A 26,424-nucleotide genomic window follows, 5' to 3' on the forward strand; every position below is an offset into this window, starting at 1 on the left:
TGGAAGATTAGAGTTTTCTAAGTAAATGTTGATGTTATTTGCTTTATTTATAAAACAAAACACAAACCGTACGATAGGTAACTCGACGCTTTTTTAACATAGAGTTAGCCGATAACATGATTCACAAAATTCATTAAAAAAAATCACAATTTCAACTGATAGTTGGGTATATCTGTATGCATTATCGACGTGACAATAGATAACATGACGTATGAATATCATTCATTTTGGAATGAGTAATCTTTTCACATTATCAAAATATTTAAGAAATAGACCCACCTACAAAATGACATCACTTGCAGCAATTGTTCGTCTGTCGATTTTGTTCAACTTCGGCCAACCTTCTGCCTTGACCACTACCTTGGTTTCCGGCTCCATCGTTTTTAGGTAATTTTTTAGCTGTAAATACAATGAATATAACACAAATTCCAACCCTTTCTAGAAAGCAAATGTACCGATTGCCAAAAATATGTCGTTAACATTCATTGCAGTTTTTGCTGATGTTTCCATGAATAGTAGACCATTTTCCTCGGCGTATTGCTTAGCTTCTTCGTATTCTACCACCCGACTGTTTGATAAATCTGCTTTGTTGCCGGCCAAAGCTATTACAATATTTGGTGAGGCCTGGAAAGTAGAAATGTTAGATTAGTTTCTGGAATCATGTATGGAAACTATGTAAGTAGCAAAAACATTTCAATGAAATAAAAAGTTTCAGTGTCACATTTTCAAGTCGTCTGCAGTGAGCCAGAAATACAACCGCAGCGTGTAAACAAATACTTCGCCATGCTTAATTCAATATAAATAGTATGCAAACAATTGATAATGCTATTAGTGCCACTAGTGAGTGACTCACTCGTCTCATCAATAAAACAGAAAACTAAAATAATTGATTAACAAGTAAAGTATGCTTCTGAACCGACATTGAGTAGTAATTACAAAAAAAATGACAATGAGTAAAAAGATGATTGAAAGTAAAAAACAGCACAACTCGCTATCAGTGGTGCTTGAGTTACATTCAATTTTCTCAAGAGAGTCGGCTGACTAGTGCTCGATTTCTATTCATTATCACTAGCTTTATTCATTGAACAACAAACTTCGCAAACAATCAAAGTGACGTAATGAGCATTCAACCACTTTTATCGAAACTGAAAAGCTGGGAAAGGTGCGTTAGAGATTAAACTGAACAAAGGGAAAATTGATAATTCCAGGAGTTTAACTTTTCACAAACCCGATAATTGGAGCACTAAAAGTACAATAAAGATCGCAAGCACTCACTTGTCTTTGAAGCTCCTTAACCCAAGTTTTAGCTCGTTGAAAACTATCTTGATTTTGTATATCATAAACAACAATGGCGGCCTGCGCCCCTCTATAATACATTGGCGCTAAACTGTGATATCTGAAAAGGATCAAGAATAATCGGGGTTACTTTCCGAACATCAACAGGATAATTAACAATTTTTGAAAAGTATTCCATCTGCACTCACCTTTCTTGTCCTGCTGTATCCCATATTTCAAATTTAACTGCCGTATCATCTATGCAAAGCGTTTGCGTTAAAAAAGCTGCACCTATCGTACTCTCCTGATACTCGTGAAATTGTCCTTTGACAAAACGTAAAACTAACGACGATTTACCCACAGCCGATTCACCCAGCAATACCAATTTAAATTGACAAATTTTATTTTGCGATGCACCGTTTGGACGTTGTGCGGTACCGCCTCCCCGCGGTGTCGTTGCCATTATTTATTTATTTGATTATTTATGTATTTTATGCAGCTGCTATGATGCTGTTTTTGTTGATTTCAGGATGTTCTATTGAAATTCAATTGCCTTTCTGGGATTTTATTTATCTGTACGAATTTTTATCTTTTGCGAGGAGGAAATAAAAAAAAAGATGTTTCGTTCGTTCGTCGTGTCTCGTTTTACCGGCACAAGTGTAGACCGGCCTTTTGTGGCGAATATCGATTCCGGAAAGCGAGTTTATCTAAAATTATATGAAAAAGTGGAGAAATATGTTAATACGGATAGAACAACTGTTTGGTTCATGAAATGCAGGGATAGGGTATTTGGTTGGAGGTATCGGAGGTTTTTAATGGGATTCAGTGAAATTTTAATCATGTGTACTCAAGTAAGTGATGCGAGTCAAGGTGCTGATTTTGAAGTCTATTTGAAGTTGAAATAATGTAAGGAAACCTTTCTATAAGGGGAAATTGCTTCATTTTAATTGTGCCAGATTAACTTTTTCGGAAATATGCAGGATTAGAAGTTTAGCCCTGAGGAAGACGGAAATTATTCGATATAGATATAATTTTTTTCGTCCCTTTATTTTGTCGAAATCAAATGACTTTTTATTTTATGAATTGTATCCTATTATTTTCACTATATTATCAGCTCTCTATTTGTATATAACTTGCCAAATGTCACCTTCATGGAAATTTTATTTTCAGCATCAGGTTTTGCGCTGGGAAAAACGTCATTTACGAGACGCTTTGCTTTTCCTTTTCCACCACAAAAAAAATTGATTATACTTCTCCAATAAGAACTTGTCAAGAATGGTATTCTAGCGCTACAAGTCGGGTGATTTCGATGTCAACGACAAGGCCCGGCTAAGGCAGTCAAAAAAATTCGAAGATAAAGCACTCCAGGCTCTGTTGGATGACGACTTGGCTCAAACTCAAGAGCAACTCGCGATATTACTTAAAATCACCCAGAAAGTCGTTTTTCTTCGACTGCAAGCCCTGGTGAAGGTTCAGAAAGAAGGAATATGCCCATATTCCTATGAACTGTCAGAACGCAACAAGGAGCAAAGATAAACTATCGCTTAAACGTAGCTGAATAAGTTCCAATGGAAGACGTTTCTTCATTGTATCATCACTGGTGACGAAGAGTGGGTGCACTACGAAAAACCAAAGCGCGTGAAATCGTGGATAAATCCTGGAGAGCCAGTAACTTCGACCGCAAAGCCCAATATCCACTGAAAGGTTTTACTCTGCATGTGATGAGACCAGCGCGGCATACTGTGTTACGAGTTGCTCCAATCCAGTGAAGCAGCCACTGCCAATCGCCACCAACAACACTTAGTGCAACTGCGCAATCAACTCGGAAAAAAGGAACAAGGATGGGCAAGCCAACACAACAAATTGATTCTCGTCCATGAAAACGCAAGGCCGCATCTCACAAAAGCGGTCAAAGACACGCTAGAAGAATCCAAATGGGAGGTCCTACTCCACCCGCCCTACTCTCCATTTCTTTCGGCCAATTTCCCACGCTTTGGTGGAGCAAAATTTCTGAAATTGTTAAGAGGTCGAAAAATGCCTCGGTGAATGGATCGTCTCCAAAACAGGTTTCTTTACGATGGAATGCATAAGTTTTTGTAAATCAAAACCTTATCAAAATCGGTTTACTGTCTGCCTGTCTGTCCGTCACACGCATTTTTCTCAGAGATTGTAGCAGCATTTGACACCAAATTCGGTGAACGCCCACGCATATAGTGAGTTACATCCTTTTACGCTTTTACGCCCTTTACATTCAAAAGGGGGGTGTAAATTTTTTTTCACCAAATGTGGAACGACAGGTTTCGATTAGTACTTTCCGCAGCTGGTCTTAGTTTTGACTTTTGTTGGAAAGTAGGGGAGTTCGGGGGGTCGAAAGTGGTCATTTATTTCACGGGGCCATTCTCAGAAGCTGCCCAACCGAAAAACCTGAAAAAAATCAAAGGCTGCTACTATATGGTGGTATCTTCCATGCCGATACCCTTTCAAATAAAGTTAATAATAGTATATTACCGTAATTTCCAGTAATTTGCTGCAGAACCCTCCTTAAGTTCGTCCTAGCACCAGCCAATATAGGCTATAATATAGAGCTTGATCCTGCCAAGTTTGGTGGAAACCGCACTATTACTAACAAAGCTATAATAGGTCAAAGTTGTCACTTCTTTGGAAATTCAAGTTGTCATGTCAATATCACCCGAAAGTGCATATCATATTATATATGCGTGCTACGTACTAATGGGACAAATTAACACTCAAATGTCTTTATAAAAAAAATAAACAAAATCTTTCATATCTGAAGCGTTCAGCTTCCGGTTTGCCGACTTGTTAATGAAAGAAAAGTTGATCCAGTTTCATGTTTTCAAAAAAGCGTAAAAACGCAGAAATAACTTCTAATTAATAGATATATGATAATATATGGTTGCCATGCCCCTTTGATGTATAGCGCGTCAACCACACTTTCGCGTCATCGCTCACGATTTGTTGAAATGTACTTTAGCTCCCCCAGGAATTCCCAAGCCCCTCCTCCGCCCCGTACTCCTTCTGTATTGCTCTGCGCCAAGTACTCTTGGAGCGATCCACTCGTGGCCATCTTGAAAAAGTGGGTTCCATTGTATGGCGTAGCCAGTAATAGAATTTTTGCCCTCTCCTTAATGTGTGACCTATTCACAGCTACTTCCTTTCATTTGAAATAGTGTCTGACCAGCGTACTTCGATGATACTTCGCAAACAGGCAGTCACGAAGGGTTGTATCTTTCACTTGTCAGTGGTGCTGCATTTTTGAGGAAAAATAAAATTAAAATGAGACAATTTAGTTTGTGGTTTTACTCAAACGCCCAGTATAGATTTTGTTGAATAATTAAAGTTATTATTTTGAATTGTAACTTGTCCCCTTCATCTGTGCTACAGTGATAAATCGAGCAAATTGTTCCCGGAATATTGTTATTTCTCATTCAGGGTGATATACTAGCGAAAGAAAACAATGTTTATTGCTTAGATCACTCTGGAGGTCTCTGCAAATGAAACTGCATTTATTTTGGAATCCCAGAGCTTTCAGATCTATCCAATCTCGCGATCTCTACACAACTGGAAATTATTCTGTATTATCATTCTGGAAAAGGGCGTCGATCGTACTGTAACGATGCTTTGATGACAACCTATTTTTCTCATGAAGTAGGGGATGTACCATGGATCATATCACTAATTTCATGAAAATTTCATGCAAAGTTCTAAGTGTTTCGACTTTTCTATTTTTTAGTATTAACTTCTCAAATCTACACAGTATCCAGTCAAAGAGTAACGTTTATTTGAAGAACTAGCATTTTCCAAAAATATGATGTCAGTTTCTGGAAAAAGTTAAACGGTTTAGATTCGTACGATCACTACAAATAGAGTGAGATAGGATTATTTGGAAAGATATGACTCGACTAATAACTTTAGTTTTGAGCGTTATCGGAGCAGGTTTCATTTTGTTGAAAAATCCTAAGGCTCATTAGTTGAAATCATTGTACCAGGATCAAAATGTGTTGCATACTCATTCATTTTGTATGGTATAATAAATAAATAAAGTATAAAATTTTGCTTATTGGATTGATGCAAATGCTACTGGCTATTGACGATAGAAGCAACGAATTTAAAAAAGCAAAATCATTTTCTTTCTAGCCTGGTATTGGTGCCGGTCCTGATTTGCACCAAGGAGAGCAGCAACCAGAGATCTATTTAAGAACACCAGTGGGGAATGTGAAAAGTTGGACCCCACCTGGCCAGTCCGTCGGCCTGCATATTTCCTTCTCCATATGACCAGGACTTTGAGCATGTCACCTAGACTATTCAGCGCGTCACTACACTGCTCCAACCGTTTGTAGGTACAAGACCTTGATGACGATTTGACTGCCGGTCAGAATGACTTGGTGCTCGGACGAAGCCTTAGCCTCCAGTATTGACAACAACCCCGCTTGAAATACACCGTAAGACTCGGCTACACTATGTGTACGTTCGAAAATACTCTCGGCTCCGACATCGCAAACCATCTTTGAACCGTCGTGTCGTATCCCCATAATACATCGACGATCTTCCACTCTGCCCTGTTTGCATGTGGTGTGGTTCATTGAGAATGCCTCCAAGTTCCCGAGGTACTTCGTACAGAAGTTTTCTTAGGGACTTCGCTGACCAGCATCCTGATTCATGCAGTTTAACAGCAATGCACAATACAGCGTATTTGATATGAAGGTCTAGGTAGAGAAGATGTAGGAATGTACTAAGGATGTTTGCCGAGCAGGGATGCAGAGTCGCAGTATAGAATCCCCCGCGGCCATCATACCATAAAACCTTAATGTAGGGTGGACCATAGCCAAAGAGCCATCCTCGGTCGTATATCTTTTCTCACGAAGGTTTTCTTGCAGACGTAGAATGCTCCATATGCCTTCTTAACCCTCTAATCAATGTTTACCCTCCGATTTAACTTAGGATCCAGGTTCCCACTCAGATACTTTACATTGGAGCAAAATGACAATTTTTGTCCGTTCAGCCACGGGAGCTGAAATTCCGATGTCTTTGTTTCGGTGGTGAATAGCATCAACTCTGATTGGATTTACCTCGCAGCTTGTAGCTCACAGGTGCACTTTTTTCAACGCGTCCTCGACAACCATTCCTCACACCAACATGAACAAATCGCTAGCATACGCCACCACCGTGTGCAGTATCCGTAGAATGTCATCCATCACTATCAACTAGAGCACCGGAGAGACGGCATCACCTTGGGGCGTCCTTTTATTCACAATGTTGGTGAAGTGGCTACCTTCCAGACCAGATTGAATTATTCTGATTCTTAGCATAGATAATATCCACTGGGTGACCCACATCTCCGATCTTACTCTGATTTGAACCTCCTAGACGGTTTTGATATTCACGTTAATGATTGTTCCCTCTATAACACGGAAGGCAGGTGGGTTGCTTGTAGCGGTCTTGAATGCGTTTATTCAAATTCGGGGAGGGATGACCTCTCCTTAGATAATTCTAGCTATCATAAAAGGGAAGTGTGAAAAAGGTAGGTAGGTTGCTGGCCGGAACCACGAGTACTAAATAGATCTGTGAATCATCAATGTTCTTTACTCAAGTTCTGAGTTAGATTGGATATTGAGATGATAGCGCCGGACATATTTGGAGTTCTGAAAAAATTCCTAGAATTAATGATCACTTAATTAAAAGAGAGATCCATTCACTCCATCTTCCGCTGCTTACGTAGCTAAACGATTCAGTAGAATGCAGACAATAAATAAAGAGCTTAGCTGGGATAACCTGCACAAATGTTTATTAAAAGTTATATAATTTTGTTGTACATGTTGTTAGATATCAGTTAGCAAGATATCCTAGCCACTATGAGTATGTATCCTAGCAACATATCGCAACTGGATGATTTCGACCAAGTTGACCGCATACTCATTCCGCGGCTATCGTCAAATTCAAAGAAATTGATTAGATGATTGCTTGAAGTTGAAAATTTTTCTGACAAGTAGTGTGTTTAAACAAAGACCACATACTTTCGGTTGAGCTGTGCAGATGAGGAGGCACATTTCATCCGAAAAGATTATATTTTGCACACGCGAGTCACGCTGCACGTGCTTTTCATCCAATAAAGATGAATATATATTGCCGCATAGAGCCCCGCTACACAATCAGTGTCTCATCGGTCAACTTTGTTAAAATTATAATACGTCAAACTAATGGTGTAAATGCAATGACTAATGGATTGAGGGACTAGACTGACGAATATTTTTAAATTTTCAAATAAAATCTGCCAGTCTGTTGTGATGACATTCACTCATTCCAGATTGAGTCTGATAGGAAGAGCCTGATCGTGCAGTATAGCTCATACGTTAAGTCCAATCTTTTTTCTTCACTTTTGATTGACCTCGCATTGTTATAGTGAAGTGAAAATATCACCAATTATTTTCCGCGTTTATCGACTATTTTTCTAGCGGAGTCGTGACCTGTAAAGTCATCTACGTTTTTTGTACCTTTTTATCTTTTAACCTATTCTCTTACGGAGAGTTACGATTTGTGGATATATATGAAGTTGATGCTGATGGATCATTTTAGATCCTTTTGAATGAATATATGAGTATAAGATTGCTCCAAATCCGAGCTTATAGCGAATGTTGTATAACTATATAGAAATTTCGAGTGGATTTTTTCCCCACATTGTTATATTTATTCCCTTTAGAAAATTATAAACATCCATGATCCTGCCCGGGATTTGTAATCGTGATACCAGGTCGAGATCGCAAAGCTACCGCCCTAGTCACCTCAGCCATCCCATCGTCTTCGGGTAGATTAGTTTTTATGCAGTTGTACTCATAATGATACCAATACGCTTTAAGATACTAAAAAGTTTACAGATAAATGATAGTTCCATAGAGTGGAAAAGCTTACTACAATATTCATGTCTCCCATTTTTGGAGAATAGCAAAAATGCCGTTCTAATTGGCCTGGCGGGTGCGGTGGTCGAAATGATTGCCCGTCTGTTTTTCGATACCCTGGGTTTGAATCCCGGTCGTCTTGGATGTTTGCGTGCCGTCCCGCTGCTGTAGGTTTATCACTTGTACAGCCCTAAGTAAAACCTATGACTGTGTGGACGCCCTATACTCCACAAAGGAGTGAACACGTAAAATACAATTGGCCCCAAATTCCTCGAGAAAGATTTTCATGTTTCATTTCAAATAAATCCATTCGACAGCGTTCTTCAGCACAATGTGACACATGACGCCAAAAATCAGCTTTAGTTTTTCTATATTGGGGAATAAAAGCAAAAGTACACGTCTAGCTCACTCTTGTTTGCAAGGTGCAAGGTTCCTGGCAATGTCCTTCAATTCCCTCTACAGCTTTCCGAGAACCTTGCACTTCTCCTCCACTATTCTACGTCGGTTGTATTGATTGGTCCATAATACTGTGTACACCACCAGTTGTGAGAATTCCCTTGGTTCTCATTATTTTTCACTGTAGGTTTTATCAGGAAGATAGGATGTTGAGATTCCTAGTTCGATTGGTATTTTATAAAATACGTTATGACCGAGGAAGGTCAAATTAAGTGGAGAATGAATTCGATAGAGTATGGGCAAAAAAAAGGGTTGTTACTTTCGAATTATTTTTTCCACTATGATTCTAGCCTTTGACTATCTTTCATTCATCTTTTTGAATATTAATGAAAGTTATTTCTCGAGAAAATAGGCTTTTAATGACTTGCTTATTGTGACAACAAAATGTTCCTTACAGTAAAGTATTGAGTATCGATAATTTGGTTCCTTGAAGAATTAAATTAGTGCAAACAACGAAGGGAAGGAGTTTATAAGGGTGGCTGATCAAGAAGATCTCAAACTTTTTTATGTAGTTGTGTAGGATATGCGGGATCCTAAGTCCACATCCACTTGGACCGGACCAAATGGGGAGCAACTTGCTCCCACGTTTCTTTTTGGTCCACGGATCCCTAGTTTTTTATAGGCTTATTTTTAATAATTAAAAATGATAAAACTCTCAAAGTACTAGGTAACAATGCACTTTACCCTGTACTATTTCGACTATAAAAATTTCTCTGGAAGTCTTCTTCTGGGAAGCTCTTCAGTTCTACCAACGATCGCTTCTAATAGCCTCAAAATTCTCAAATCTTTCTCCTTTCATGGGCCTTTTAATTTTTTTTCCTTTTTTGAGAAAAAAGAAGTTCACTGGAGCCAAATTTGATGAGGGTTATTGAGGAATGGCTACCATTGCATTGCATGAGGAACAAAGAGTGCACAGGTGCTTGGTTCTTGATGTCGTATTCACTCTCCGCTTGTCAGCATTTTGGCCTATTCTTCCTCACAACTTCACGCAACTGTCCATAGATTTCAAAGTATTAAAAAGGTCTCGCCTTTAAGAGGAAATTCATTGTAGACAAAGGCCTCCCACTTTGACATGGGATTTCATTTGACGAGCTTTTCTCGATCGCGGGTAGGTATGAGTCTTCCGTTGTGGTGATTTGACCTTTGTTTCCACGTCGTACCTATAGACCCATGTTTCACCTCCGGGAATAATAGTTTTTAATGCAAGATATTTCATTAGCATTCATCTTTTCAAGAAGCTCTTCACAAACACGAATTCTGAGCAATATAGTTATCGTCGGTCGAAATGGTTGATATTCAACCTTCTTTGAACCTTTGATCCCAACTATTTGTGATCACCTGGGTAGGATTTGCCTGAATTCAAAAAATGTTGAAGAGAAAGTGAATAGATTATATGAAAAAGTGATTTTGAAATATGAGCTTATTAGGTCACATGTAGATACTAGTCAACGAAGTATTATCAGCGTTCAACTGTAGCTCTCCTGCCCAATTGATTAATTACCAATCTATTGCCTGATGGGTCACGATATGTTGGAGCAGCACTTTCATGAATGAATTGGGACACTGCGGGGGTGATTGTTACTAACGAAAAGGCGAGAACTGCTATACTATCATTTGCACCTGGCATGGATGGCATCTACCCAGCCATGCTAAAGCATGCTGCAAAGGAAATTCAGACAAATCAGCTTATCATTTTCACTGAAATATCTGGAGAGACTGGTTGAGCGCCATATTCGCGAGAAGGCGCTGAGGTTGCACCCACTAAATGAAAACCAACATGCTTACCAACGTGGAAAGTCCTGTGAGTCTGTTCTTCATTCTTGATAGAGGACGCAATTCTGAAACACGAATACGTGATGGGGGTGTTCGTGGACAAGGGGCGTTTGACTGTGCGCCCTTCCAAAAGCTCTGTGATGCCGCCAGAGAGCATAGTGTTGATGAAACTAATAAAGTGGGTCTACGCTATGTTAACCTGTTGCTGTGTGCTAAAGTTACTGTTGATCGCTACCTAACAGCGGAAGCGACGAAAGGCTTCCCTCAAGGAGGTGTGCTATCACCACTTCTATGGAGTATGCTGATCGACTCACTACTATGCGAATTGCAAAATTTGCCAATACGCACTCAAGCTTATGCGGATGATGTGGTTGTGCTAGCTGTTGGTCGAGATCTCGAAACGGTGTGTAGAAATACACAACGCGCCGTTGATTTGATTTACTGTTGGTGCCTCAGGCATGGACTTTCAGTAAATCCAAATGAAACCACAATGGTATTATTTACAAAAAGGAGTTATTCTAGACAAGAAGTTTCTTTGGAACAAACATGTAGAGGTAACGATGAAACGAGTCCTCATCAGTTATGGACTATGTAGGCGGACCTTTGTCTCGATATGGGGATTTAGGCCTCGAGTAGTAATGTGGATATATGTCGATATTATTAAGCTGATGTTCACTTATGCATCCGTAGTGGGGTGGGTTAATGTGAAATAAAAGAGTTTTCGCTGTAAACTAACTACACTGCAAAGAACTGTGCGTCTGGGTATCCCGGTCCCATGAGCACGACATCGGGCGCAGCTCTGAATACATTATTCAATTTGCAGCCCTGGGATTTGTTTATTCAGAGCACTGCAATGAGAGCCGCTCATAGACTAATTCGATTAAATCTATGGGGAAACAATGGACGTGAATGTCATTAAACCTGGAAATATACCGATCTGTGATAGTCGCAAAATATTCTAGAACGCCGAATGTATGAACTGGACATTTGGAAGAGGTATAGAGAAGTTGGGCTCGTGTCAGTGTGATGTAGAATGGGAAAATAGAAATATGGTAATTCACTTTTAATTCTGACTGATATATATTATATCTTTTATTGGTAATTGATGATCAAATCCAGATGAAAATAGTGACTATCGAAATACGTGTAAGGAGTATCCGAGAGAAATCCCCCAACCATTTCAGCAACCACAAATTGCAAAAATCCGCAACAATAATAAATTTAGTAGAAGTATCAATACCGCATTTATATGTACCCCTAGAATCGAGTTAGATTATGAAATCGCAACACAAAAAAAAACTAACACCACTAAAGAGATCAATGGGCTTCTAGGTTCATAGGCTTGCAGGCTGTGACGGCTTTGAATGTTATTCACTGTACTCTCGTTTGAGAGGTTTTATGGCTTCGGTTTTCTTATTAGTCCATTCGACATGTGTGTGCAAATTGTATTTTGTTTTATGATTTGCAATAGCTGGAATGAGAAGAAATGCACGTTCCAATGATTAGATGATTATTTCTTTTTTATTTCGATAAGACCATGATGTTATAGAAACAAGCAACATTAATTCCTTAGAAATAGTTACTTTTTATACAAATCAAACTCTGTTTGAAACTGTTTATTCAACATCCAAAGAAAAACCAAAACTATTCTAAGTATCTTATGCGCCATATTCCAATTATGAAAGTTTAAATACGATGGAGTGAAGCTTTCCTGTTGTTGATGGAATACTAATCGATTTACATTTTGCAACGTCGAAAATGACCTTGCACTTCTAAATAGTGTGAGAATTATTTGAGTAATGTTAGTTGATGCCGCGTGAACAGTCTAAAAATAGTTTAAGGCAGAAGACTTATTGCGATAAATGAGGCTTAATACTGTTCTGTGTGGAAGTCATGTTTACCATTCTTTTTATGGAAGCTATTTTCGTAGAAAATCGTGACAGGCAAACTCATATATTGTTGATGAATGCAATGAAATTTTCATCAACAAGTTGCAAGGAAACTTCCTTTCTATATAGGCTAGTATTGAACCCTTCAAATGAAGAAGACATTAATAAAAATAGTTATTTTAGTTTGAACGAAAGATTGTGTAACAAAGGCCCCAAATTTTTAGTTCCACGTCCTGTTCAACTTTTAAACAAGTCGAGAAATTGGAAGCTCGGTGCTTAAGGTATGAAAAGTTTTGTTTGCTTCTTCTATGAATATATTTGAATGCAGAACTATCCCATTATTATCCCCCCCCCGTTATGTATATGCATTTAGCATGTCAGACTACTCACTTTAGTGTGATATTGATATTTAATTGAAGTAAATTTACACGGTAAACTCAATTTTGAGCTACTGTAACTTTGTTAATAGTAGTACGATATTGATGGGGATAACATGCTTCATATTAACTTAGGGGGGGGGGGGGGGGGGTGTTTACTCAATTTCCCCAAAATAGGGTAATATACCATTATTAACTTAATTTGAGCAGATATCGATATGGAGAGTATTTTGAGGCCTGGACATCATATAAAGCCAGCTTCATGATTTTTTTTCAGATTTTTCGGTTGGGTAGTTTCGGAGAATGGGTCCGTTAAAGAAATCATCACTTTCCACTCCTCCCACTCCCCGCCTTTCAAACAAATGTCAAAACTAAGACCGGTTTCGAAAAATACTAATCGCGGCCTTCCATTTGACACCAAACATGGCTATATTCGATGGAAAAAATTTTACACCCCCCTTTTGCATGGATGGGAACCCCCCTTAATCTCAACGTAGAAGGATATTACTCATTGCATGTTTGGGCGTTCACACTTCCCACCTTCTCAGTAAATTTAGTGCCAATCGGCATAGCCGTTTCTGAGAAAAATGTGTGTGACAGACAGACATTGAACTGATTTTAATAAGCTTTTGTTTTGCATAATGTTGTTCACACGCAATGGCAGTGAGTTCAATCTTAAATTTGTTTTTTTTCTATTTTCCCACTTGAATCGCTTTTAATGTGTTACGATAGGATGAGCCTTCGCTCTTACATACAATCGTGTAGAATTTAGTAAAACCGTAATCTAGAAAATGAAGATGTGGCTGGAGATAAACTAAACAGGACAATAACCATCTCGTGACTAAGATTTTGTGAGAAAATGAAATCTATTCCAGAAGAAATGTGCCTCCAGAGAACTCTAGCAAAATATTTAGCTAATGCAATTTGTACCCTTAAAAGACTGGGCGAAGCAAGCACCAAAACTGGTTTGCAAATTCTGCAAATCACTCTAGGAATCTACAGACCAGATTCTGAAATAAAAATAAGTAGGCAGATCCAATTGGATCTAATACAAATAAAATCTACAGAGCCTTTTGCGCTGGGTTATATGCCCATAACTTGGAAGTAAGCAGATTGGCGTTGCTAAGAAAGCCAGAGGGAGAATCAAACCGAGACTGAATCCTATAGATCAAAAAGTTCCGCCTCCTTCCTTTTTAAACAGTAAAAATCCTAGCTGATAGACATATGAAGCAAAACTGATGTCCTCATCTTCGCATCGAAAATACAAGGCAAGATGGCTCAAGCACATCTGTGCGGTGAGACTGTGCACCGTCATATGCAGAGGCTGTCCACAGGGGTAAGGTCTATTACCTTTACTGTGGGACTTTCTAATGGATATAGGGCGTGGTGAACGGACAATCTGTTGGTAAGTCCCAATAAAACGAGTCTCCTGGCATTCACCAAAAACAGAAAGTTGGATGAACTCAAACTCCCATTCCTTTTTGGAGAACGTCTTCAACTATCATATGAGGTAAAAATATCCAAGATTGCTTCTGCATACGATTTTAAATGGGACCAAACACTTGGAATATGCAATTAACAAAAGCAAGCGGACACTTTTCGCCAGGAAAGGCCCGTAGATATGACATAACGATTGACAGCTGATTGACCATTCCAAGTTGCGGTGATGAAGTACTAGTATGGTGGCCAACGGTGGTGTAGCAGCAAGATGTTACGTTTCCTCGTTCTAAAGTTGAGTGGCACGAAGAGCACAATGTAAAGTCTAAGTTAGGATAATTGTTAAGAACTGGAATCATTGGAATGATGAATAATCTGGAGAACCACATACTGTGGTACACATTAAGTGAACCCGAGGCACGATTTATCATAACACTTAGATCAACATATCATAGTTTTTCAGACAGAGCTCTATGCAATAGACATGTGTGTCAGGGAGAATTTTTGGACGAAGTATGAACGTGTTAAAATTTATATTCTTTCTGAAAAGGACGAACCAGTATCCACATCTGTCGCAGGGAAGAGAACAACAAACTCTAAAGAAGAGATCGATCAGCTGCATTTAATGACGAGATTTTTCACATGATAATTTCATTTGTTGAGCTCCCCCTTAAAATTGAAAGGACTCTCCAGATTTGTTTTACAATGTCGAAGGCCCTCTATATCAAAAACTATAAAATGGAGTGATATGTTTAGGGATGTATTGATTACAGTCCATCGAACTGCCTGATCGGCCCACTTACAGATGTCAGTGTGTTGCTTTCGACGAATTCTGCAACCAGGAGGAATGGTGAATTCATACTTCCGTAGAAAGGATGATCTAGTTCCCATCATCAATTTCATACACGATTTGGAATAACCTGTTTAGAACCCCCAGTTCGGTCTGTGGTTATGTGAGAAATCAGAGAGTCGATTCGCCTCGGGGAAAACTGTAAGTGCAGTCCAAACTTTGGATTGCTGCACTGATTCAATTGTCTGAATTGTTTTTTTTTTCAGTTGTTCAATGAACGCATTTGGCATAATATGATATTTTTCGGGCGATATGAACTCTTCTGGAAACGTAGGCGTTGTGTTGCAGAGCATCTCCGCTCTATATCCTCCGATTTCACCCTTGTAACTGCTCAGTAACCTAAGTGAAACAGTTAGGGGTACACAAATCCATACTAGATTCCCACCAATAAGCCCAACTATGTATGTTTTCGGGTAATCCAATCTGAATGAATTTTCATCCAATTGTTTTTCACTTTGCCTGTCTGTTGATGGAAGTTGTTGTTTTGGCGCCAGTCTGTTTTGATCTTAACAGCATCTGTAGCTCAGATTCCTCTCTGCTGAAGCTTTTGCTCTTTGGTGGAGTCCTAAATACTGATCGCGGTGGTAAAGTTGATTGTCTCTATTCTGGACAATCTATCGGCCACCTTGTTCTAATCACCGTGAATATACATTATTATTGTTAGTGAACTCCGTGATGAGGCTTAGCTGCCGGGTTTACTGCGACGATTATTTGTGAATCTCTCATCAGCGATTTCGAGAGCTTCCCGACTGGTGTTTGAACGAATATTGCTGTTGATATGAGTGAAACCAGCAAATTGTTTTGCCTTCATTGCCGAATGAATTTCTTTATGATGGAGTGCTACGTAATATCCATGAATAGCATTGAATGCTTGATCTTTCGACTTGTATTTGACGAAAATCTGTAGGGCAGCTATATCGTCCGCTAAAAGGTCATAAAATTCTAAATCGACTGATTTTATCCTGACGTTTCCCGGTTGGCTGTTAATGGACTTTACAATGAAGTTTATAGTTTTTTGTTGACTTTTGAAACGCAATCAGGCCCATTCATTGCAGACGAGGTATTCAAAGCAGTCAGTATCGATTGTATGTCTAAAAATGACTCTGGGACTTTATTACCTGCAATGTATTTCAAGTTGCGCAGGATCTGGGATGGACCTTGCTCCCCCAATTCTAACCCATGTATGAGTTCGCGATTCTGTTCCTCATGGGACGCAGCTATTCAGAGGAACTTGCCTTATGGTGGTATCTTTACCTTCACCTGGGTTTATTTAGAGATTGTCTTGCTAATTGTGCTAAGGAAGCTAAGTTCAATTCTTCAATGATTCTCTCGAATTTCGATCGAATAGTTAGTGATCCAATATGACCAAAATTGGGTTTTCACGCAAATCATAACGCTGGTTGCGTCTACAAAATAGTGAATGCTTCAGAGCGACGATTTTTCATATTTCTACTAATTACCTCTTGACGATTAAGACGTTTGCCATATTGTTATTGCCAGGGGCGACACTGACAAAAAAGCCTCAGTATGGAGTTCCGCATGCTCATCATGAGGAATGATGGAAGCAGCTTATTAATATCCTAGAGGCCGACAGAATAGAACCGAGGGATAGCCCATATAATTTCCCGTTTATCGAGCAAGAAGCCGTTGAAAGGGGGTGTAAGAAATTACCGACTATGTGTGGATTTGAAGGACCTGAATACTAACCGGTTACCAAGAATAGATGATATTCCCGATAAACTTGGTAATTCCCGTATTTTTCTACGTTAGACTTGGTGCAGGGCTATTACCAGGTTGCGTTTAGTTGCTTTACCAACATTTGCAGTTTAAGAGACTGCCGTTTGGCATAGAAACATCAATTGGTCTTCAAGGCATAAAATGTTTTGTATACCTTGATGATGTAATAATCTTCGCTAAATATTCGGATGTGCATAACCAAAAGTTAAGGGAAGTCTTTCAACGGTTTCAAGAATCTAGTCTTAAACTACTATAAGCGGAATTCACGTTAGTAGTGGTAAGTAAGACTTACGATAGAATCAGGAGATTGTTCAGGCGGTGAGGTATGGTATGAAGGGGGGTTTCTGTCGGTACGTGTTGAAATGCAGAAAGTGTTCATAGAATAAGAACCATTGTCAAACCAAAATGCCATTGGTGCTTACACCTATGGCTAACTAATCTTTCAACAAGATATATGTAGACCTGGTGGGACCATCGCCTGAGTCATCGAACGGTAACAAGTATATCCTGTCTATGCCGGATGATTTAACATGATTTGTAGCCTTCGTGGCTAACCCGGGGGCCTACAGTATTGCCAAAGTGTTGTTTGATCAAGTCAATTGTGACCGAACAGGGTGCTAGTTTTACAGGAGAGGTCTTTAAGTCAAAAGAGTCATCAACTCTCTTCCTTCAACTTATTTGGCACTTTTGCCGATCGTGTCCACTTCGTTCGACATTGGCGTCTGGTAGTAACCTACGCCAATACTGTAAGCACTAAAATGATGATTAAGCAAGTCGCTGAGATTCATACTATGTTCAGCCGCAGCACCTGCTGTCTTTGCCTAGCTAATATGAACGAATTGCACAAGCAAAACGCCCTGTCAATCTAGGAAGAAATCAATGAGTTATCGCGCCCATCGTAGTTATCACTTTCGACGGCTCCATTAAAACAACAGAAACAAAGATCATAGTTCCCATTAGAGACCAAGCCCACTGTATCAAGTATTTGCAACACATCATCCCGAATACCAATGATCCTGCTTCGAAGTAAACTCGGCTCCACAGCAACAGTGATCGTAACATTGTGTTTGTCTCCGTTAGCAACCATGTAATTTTAGCTTTTGCTTTCTGAAATCATCGTGCTCTCTAATGTAATGAAACATTATAAGGGGACTAGCTATCTAGCTGACCTACATAGTGAAATTCTACCTCATCCTCCTAGTTGTTTTTAACGAGCCCCCGATGTTTCAGATGACAAGAACATCTAGCGACCAGTACAAGGGTGTAATTGCAGAAAAACGTACAAATAAGTAAAATTTTCGGGGACGATGGAAAGAAAGTTGAATGTATAGAAGGTGTAAACCGAATTTTTTGACATTTGGCAACTCATACTTAAGTAAGCCAACAAGTCCCGCCGCTGTGAAGCCAAACACGATCATGATGTCAATGATGACTGTAAAGAAGAGTCGTAAAGTAGAAGGAAGGATATATGGAAGTAAGAAGGCATGTTATCGATCAAACATTATAATAGTTCAGCAAATTACGAAATAGAGAACTGTCAATGATGTCTTCAAATTTTACAGAAATCTAAGATTTTTGAAACGACAGTGCGGACGTCTTGCCGGGATTTCCAGAAATTTAAATCCTCTATAAAAGAGGATCAATATTTTGTTTTATCGCTGCTTGTCAAACGGAAGATTTGATAAATTTCCGACATTCGCAGTCAAATGGGGGGAATTGTAAACCGGAAGGTAACACAAAATAGCGGAAAAAAGTCCTAATTCCTACATCGTATGTCGATAACAATAATAGTTGTGTATCAAATTTAACAAGAGAGTAGCGATCTTCAGGAAACCTCGAGAAGCTAAGGTCAAGCTGTTGACTAGATTTTAAATGACAGGCAATTGCTTCCCAGAATTAGAGGCAAAAATTATTCAAGACTATCTGGGAGTCAATTTATTGAGTTCATATATTGAGAACGTCCTCAGTGCTTGAATTTTACTGATATAATTTCAAAATGCACTTTAGTTGATAAACATTTAACACAATTGGCTTGGCTCCTATTTAATATTTTCCAGGAATATTCGTGCTGAAAACAAAGTGCTTTCCAAAATTTCAGAATTATTTACTTTAAAATTCCAGTGCAAAACGGGAAACGAGAAATTAATTTTCTTAAGAACTTTCCTCAGCCACTAAAGTGCCTCAGCTTAGTAAGTGATACTCACTTAAACCTTCAGAAACAACCAAATGTAATAATTTGTTTATCATATTCATTTAAAATTGCTTCAAACAACAGAATTAATTCCATACCACTGCGCTGAAACATATACACCTCTGTTTCAACAAAGCAGAGACAAATTCGGCTGAAATAAGGCTATCGTACATTTGCAGACTAGCTTGCTATCTTATCTCACTTCTATTACTGTATTTTTTGTGTTTTGCAAGTATTATTTCATGTGTAGATAGATAAACAACTCTAAACAATATAATCTTGAAATTCTAAAACAAAGTACAACAGAAGAAACTGTGAAGTGTTCACGAAACTCGTTCATATTCGGTAGTTCATCAGGCCCCAGCATGACTAATGGATGTGTCCATGCCACCCGAATACTTGCAATTTTTTCATAAAACTTGAGTGGTGATAAGGGAGTAATTGGTTTATTGTGGGGTGAAAAGTATTAATCGGGAGGTGACATTACTTTTTATGGTTGACGTGAAAGCTTACATACTTTTACTGTCCAAATCGCAAAATCAGTTCAATTGGGCCGCCACAGTTTGTTTAACTTAGCAAAGAAACACACTCGATTTGAAGAGAAGATACATGCATTAACTTTTTAAGAGTTTATCCGCAACTATACGACCTTCACGATCGTCAAATTTGATGGATTTATTTATTCTTGACTGAGTCAGAGTGCACACTTATTCGTCTAATCTTTAATGTTGGATTTAGATTATATGGTCGGCGGTTTTCCGAATGTTTTGGGGAAATAAACAAACCTAAATTTGTTTTGGAATGCAGAGAATCCATGCTCTCAAAAAATCAAACAAAAAGACTGAACCTAGCAATATTTTCCAATTCACCAATCTATTTACTCCACTGAAAACTTTTCGAGCTATCTCCCTAGGAAATTTCTCATTTTTCACGCTTCTTTCGGATTCATACCGTCACAATCATGAATCTAAGCAACTAATTTGTGTGTGTTTTTATAACACTCCGAAAATTGTAATGAGAAATTAATTTTCCTGTTGGAGTGACTCAGTCGTCATAAGCAATGAAGAGGTCGGCTCTGCTGACTGTTCCACTGACTCCGTACTCATACCTGGGGCTATAAGATTACAATTTTTTTCAATTTAATTTTTGATTTGATATTGGTCTTCTTGGATTTGAAAGCAAATTTCTGCGTATAAAACGGTTTATTAAAATAAACATTTTAAGGAATATTGAGAAAGCGGGCTAATGTCACTGTTTGCTTCGAGGTATCTTTAAAGTATCATATAACCTTGAAAGAGACAAGTACAATCGTTAAAGAAGTTAGAGGCTACCTCAACTATGAATACTGACAGAACACGATTTTAATAAAAAAAAAATTTATATAACTATGTTTCTAGTGATAAACAAGTCGGAATACTGGAAGCTAGCGCTTCGGGTTTATAGGTTTTGTGATCATTTTATGTAAAAAAATTCAACGCACATTTTTCTATCCGTATATAGCTACAAATCCAAAAAAATCCTTCATATTTTTCCAAACAAACATAGATATTACCCTTACCCTAAACAAACTGCCGATTTCCGAATACTGTACATATATATGCACGTGTATAAATTGATCGTATCCATATTTCCGATTTACTTCGTGCACAAAAACATACGTATGTACATATATAGTACGTATATTAAATACGGCTAATTTAATGTACAAAATACATCTATCTGAATTAGACACTATCCGCAAACTTCATTACCACGCATACTATATACCTACATACGAACATGTCTGTTTGGAGTAATTGATATTCATATACAAATGGCTAAAAAACTAAAACAAAATAATTCTTCGCGACCCAATTCATATGAACCCACTTCGTTGTGATATTGACGAATGGAAGTGAGATGATGACGTCATACGCGTTGTAGAATTCACAAAAAATGACAAAGTTTCACCCTCTATAACTTTGTTAATAATGGTTGAATTTTCTTCAACTGTCACCAAATTATGCACTATATTATCCCTTACACCCTTGCCCAATTTTGTACTTCTGGGATGGCCATAAGAGGGGCTGCCGGGTAAATTTATAAAATGTGAAAATACGCTATTGTTAACTTTATTTGTGCAGATATCATAACCGGATGTATTTTGAGGCCTAGATTTCGTACAGATACACCACTGTATTCTGAGAACGAGACCTGTTACACTTTTTGATGGTCATATTTTGAGCTCTCACTCTCCTACATTTCACCCGATATCAAATATGGAACCAGTTTCGGGAAGTACTAATTGAACCTTTTCGTTTGATACCCCACATGACCACATTTTATGAAAAAAAATTGTGCACTCTTCATTCATATGTATAAGGAGCCCCCTTAAACTTAACACTAAATGGCGCCATGTAAAGGGAACAACAGACCACACGCTCCTACCAATTTTCTTGACAATCGGTCTAGCCGTTCCCGAATAAATCGGGTGTGACAGACAGACATCGACTCGATTCTAATAAGGTTTTGTTTCACATAAGCGGAAGATGCCGCAGATCGCAATGATCTCAGGAATGTATATCGCATCACGAAGGAGCTTGCATGTGATTACAAATCTTTCGACAGTCCTGTGAAGGATGTCAACGGTCGACTTCTCATCCACGATGATGAACAACTGAAGAGATGGAAAGAACACTTCACCACGATCCTTAACCGTATAACATCCGGTGAAGTTTCTCCTCTTATGGGCGAAATGCATAATCACCGTAACAGGCGAATACGGACTGTTCCTCCAAGCAAAAGAGAAATCATTTCGGCCATTAATGCACACAAACGCAGAAAAGCCGCTGGGCTGTACGGTTTCCTCGTTTCCGCTCCCACTCGTACAAACATTTTGGGAATCCAGGACCTTTCCCAGAGAGTGGAAGAAAGGGATGACTGACAAGATCCCAAAGAAGGGGTCCCGTTTTAAGTATGAAAACTGGAAGATTATCTGCGTGCTCCCTATCGTCGCAAAGATAATAGCTAAAATAATTCTGCAATGCATTCAAGAACATCTCGAAAGCTTGATCGACAGAGAGCAGGCTAGTTTCTATTGTGAATCTCCTAACCAGAGAACCGGAGAATCATTCGTCGTTTCCATCAAGGATTTTCAGCGACAAACTCACCCCGAGACAAAGAGGGAAATCTGATTTCTCATAGAATGAGAATATTGGAGCGATCGGTTGAGTATTTTGAAGTACTGTTCAAAACCAAAATATCGGCGAGATGGAGGTCCCGCCGACTGGGCAAATGCTGCAACCACCAAGTGTAGAGGAAACAGTCTCTGCAATCCATTGACTTAAACACCTTAAGTTGCCAGGAGCCGATGGAATTACAGCCGAATTAATTAAATATGGAGGCGACCAATTACACCAAGCGGTTTATCATCTGATACACCAGGTGTGGGACAGCGAACTAATGCCTGACGACTGGCAACGAGGCATTATCTGTCCCATATATAAAAAGGGGAATATCACGCTGTGCAGCAATTACAGAGGTATTACGTTGCTGAGTATCATCTATAAGATATTCTCCTCTATCTTGCTAGGCCAGATAGCACCATACGTTCAGAACATCATTGGCCCATACCAAAGAGGCTTCACTCCAGGCAAATCAACGACAGATCAAATTTTCTTCGTGCGGCAAGCGATGGAAAAACTGAGGGAATATGGACATCAGGTGCACCATCTCTTCATCAACTTTAAAGCCGCCTATGATAGCATAGACAGGGTAAAACTGTACATGGCCATGACAGAATTCGGTATCCCGACGAAATTGATAAGACTGACTAGGCTGACCCGGACCAATGTGCGAGGCCAGATAAAAGCAGCAGGATCACTCTCGAGACCATTCAACATCAACAACGAAGGCAAGACAAAGTACATGGTGGCAACGTCAGCACAAAGAACGACCAAACTCGGAATCGCACTGGTCAAGCGAAAACAATAAAGATAGGAGACTACGACTTTGAGACCGTTAAAAATGTCTTCTATCTAGGGTCGAAAATCAAAACCGATAACAGCTGTGAAGATGAAATCCGCGCACGGTTGTCGGCTGCCAACAGTCTATTTCAGTTTACAAAAACTGTTCCGCTCGTAACGTCTCACCATATGGTCAAAGCTGTTACTGTAAAAGACTGTGATCTTGCCAGTCCTTATGTATTCCTCAAAGACTTGAATTCTTAGCAACAAAAATTGCGAACTCTTGCCGCGTTCGGGAGAAGAATCCTCCGAAGAATTGTTGGTCCCCTAAATGGAGATGGACGATTGCGTAGCCTACGAAATGACGAAATCTATGAGCGATACCATGACCGTCTGGTTGTGGATAAAATCCGGCTTAACAGGTTGCGGTGGACGAGTCACTTAATTTGTATGGATGAGGACGATCCTATAAGGCAACGAAGAAGACTGCTTGAGATGGATGGATATCGAATTGGTGGACCTCGGCGCAAAGCCGGGATGTCTTGAGTTCCTAACTAAGGCAGGCCTAGACCGGATACCGGTTGTTGCGCCATTAAAGATGGTGATGAAACGCACCCCGTAAATTGCCAGAAAGATCGCCGCATTCGGCGTTTCTGTCCATACCGTTACTGTTGTATTACCAAAATGTGAGAAGCCTAAGAACTAAACTGCCAGATTTTCGATTGTTTCCTATTATCTCCTTAAGCGCTCGTCCCAACTGCTCTTTTTTCTTCCCACTCGTGTGTAAACCTAAATTGTTGAAAACTTTCTCGATACGCTTTCGGGTGTTCTCTTAGCTAAATATAATCGTCTACCTTTGATCCTCTATTATGAACCGGTTGTTGCGCCGTTGATGATGATGATGATGAATGTATAAGTTATTACGGTCTTCTTTTTACCCTAATTATATTACGTCCTGTGGCTCTCTATGGTTCTGAGTGATGGCCGACTATAAAAGACAATGAACGGCGTCTTCTGGTAATGGAGACGGAGATGTTGCGTTGGACTAATGGCGTGACATGTTTTGATCACATCCGAAATGAGGATATACGCGATCGATATGGAGCTACACCAATCGTTGGAAAACTGCGAGAAAAGAGTCTTCGATGGTATGGTCACGTAATTCGCGCTAACGAGAATGCAGTTGCCAAGATTGGTCTGAACATCGAAGTGCTAAACGAGCAAAAACCTGGCCGAAACAACGGTGGCTTGATACGCTGGATTAGGATTTAAAAGCCCCGAGATTGCATCCAGATCAGGCATTTGATAGGGCCAAATGGCGAAACCGATTACGAGTCGACCCCGCTTGTAAACGGAACAAAGGGTGAAGAAAAAGAAGAATATACGTATTAACTATAGTATAGCGATCAAGCTTATAACCGTTAGAAATTTCAAGAGATGCCTTACTTGTAATGTTTTAATTTGGCATCTGGTATTAAGTATTCTCCCAGGTGCCTTAACCTACTTTGCACAAGCCCTGAGCATTATATCAGAACATGTATGGAGGTTTCGTCTCTCTCCTCACAAAATCTACAGACATTGCTGGTAGACATCTCCAGCTTCTCCAAGCGGTAATTTAGCCTACAATGACAAATGAGTATTCGTATTATGACCCTAAGGCTCTCTTTAGTGAGGTTCAAGCACTCCTGCGAATGCTTGGATGAGCAGTATAGTTCTCGCAACCGTTCCTGTTCTTCCTTTAGCGTCATGGCCATGAATCCCTCTTTGATTTCATAAAAGGCTTCTGGTCTGCATAGCGGCGTTCCTCCTCCTTTCCTGGCCAGTTCATTTGCTATCTCTTTGCACTCTAATCCAAAATGACCTGGAACCGAGACTAAAACGAGATCATATTGTCCAAACAGAGTGTATTGTCTATTAAGGCATGCCATATTATCATACCTGTTTAGACTTACACGCCTTGATAGCCGATATCACCATGGAACAGTGAAAGTTTTACTTTCGTCAAACAAAAGCTACACATGTTTCATAATGCGTCGAGCAATTGCGCTAATCTGAGACGTTTATAGTGGAGGATTCATCGTTTATTGCAAATAATAATTTTTCAAAGTAATTTCTTTGCGAAAAATTGAAGCACTTCCAAAGGGACATGCATTCTTTTGTCTTCAATTCCTATTTTTAAAAATATTCGACTTTCTCCAGCCAGCGAAGTGAAGTAAAATGTTGGACTCTTCACAATACCGAAGAAGATTTTGTTGGTTTCCTACTAGATTAGCGATCAGAGGTCAACCCTATTTATTACTAACATAGCTTTAGACGTCCTCCATGGTTCGTTCCCGGGCTCGCGATAATTTTGGCAGCCTTCGATGTGTTGTGCCCTAGTTTGAACTGCGCTACAATATCTTCTTTCAATCTTTTCCATTTCTTCGGAATAAAAAAACTGAAATAACTAAAAAAAATGTAATAATATATGCATGAGGACAAATCGCAATATAAATGACGTCATTTGCCAGCTTCGCTATATGCGATCTCAGATTTCATGTGCAACAACCTAAATCTTCTAAAGGTTGACTCTTACATTCTATAAAATCTAGTTTTATGTCGCTATGAATAATTTAACTCCACTATAGCCGCATAAATTAGCTGCAAAGCAAAACTACTGCATATAATGGGAAAGTGAACATGTTTTTGTATGAAATACGTTTGAATTATTAACGGAATTGAAACATGAAGGGAAAAATATTTGTTTCGAAATTAACACGTTACAGCTGGTCTGTTTGCTTCCACACTTCTAAGGCCGCTATCGGGTTCAAAGTAAATTTGACGCTAATTATGTGATATGAAAAGGCAATCCTCATATGCTTTTCGGGGGATGATAAATTTTGTCCGACATACACGAGTGTTTCGCAAGCGATTTGCTGGCTTTTTCAATGTCTAGTAATTAAGTAGGCTTGACTGGTGTATGTGGAATAAAATCTGTACTCCCGTGAAAATGAAAAACTAGTTTTCTTTTCGAAGCTCTGGCACAAAAAGCGACCAATATCTCTTCGGTATTTTACTGTAAAGATATAACTTCACAGGAGTCCTCTTTAACACGCTCCTTCCTACTTTAATAGCACTTTGTCTCCTTGTCAGACCAGACACCCTGTAGCTAAAACACTTCAGCCGTAGTACATTTTTTCCTCCTCTCGATTAGAAATTGCAAAACGCGATAAATACTCCAAGGCAACCACATTTTTGCATGCGTCCCTGTCTATACTTTTATTCTGGAACTTGCTGATAATACATCAAAGCTACAAAACAGCTCTTTCGCCACCAACATCCGCCTTGACTGCCTCACGAAAGATACATTCAGCATTCGAAGTGACTATGCCGGCCGCCCGTAGAATGGAGCAGTAGCTACCCAGCTTGACTTGATGACCACTGCTTTGCTTTCTCCGGTCTACATGAAAATTGTCGTTGAGCATTTTGAATACGATTGCATACTAATAATAATGGAAAGCCAACGTATGAGAAAAAAGACCTCAATGTCCGCGCTCTCTCGAGTGAATTTTTTAATCAGAATATTGTACTCTGACCCTTTGGGT

The 26,424-nt window shown here is 39.3% G+C and overlaps 1 protein-coding gene across 2 annotated transcripts in view; it reads right to left on the reverse strand.

The window, feature by feature from the left end:
* The window catches only part of LOC119646618 (ras-related protein Rab-5B), a 49,880-nt gene that overhangs the window by 9,408 nt on the left and 14,048 nt on the right, over positions 1 to 26,424 (reverse strand). For both annotated transcript variants that reach the window (XM_038047125.1, XM_038047124.1), the window contains exons 2-5: positions 1,485 to 1,982; positions 1,276 to 1,396; positions 456 to 624; positions 280 to 399 (exon numbers count right to left, since the gene is read on the reverse strand). In XM_038047125.1, the coding sequence (XP_037903053.1) occupies positions 293 to 399; positions 456 to 624; positions 1,276 to 1,396; positions 1,485 to 1,738 (651 nt within the window). In that variant the 5' untranslated portion in view covers positions 1,739 to 1,982 and the 3' untranslated portion in view covers positions 280 to 292. The remainder of the gene's footprint in view (positions 1 to 279; positions 400 to 455; positions 625 to 1,275; positions 1,397 to 1,484; positions 1,983 to 26,424) is intronic.

This window comes from Hermetia illucens, chromosome 1, assembly GCF_905115235.1.
Source record: "Hermetia illucens chromosome 1, iHerIll2.2.curated.20191125, whole genome shotgun sequence".
NCBI classification, from domain to species: domain Eukaryota; kingdom Metazoa; phylum Arthropoda; class Insecta; order Diptera; family Stratiomyidae; genus Hermetia; species Hermetia illucens.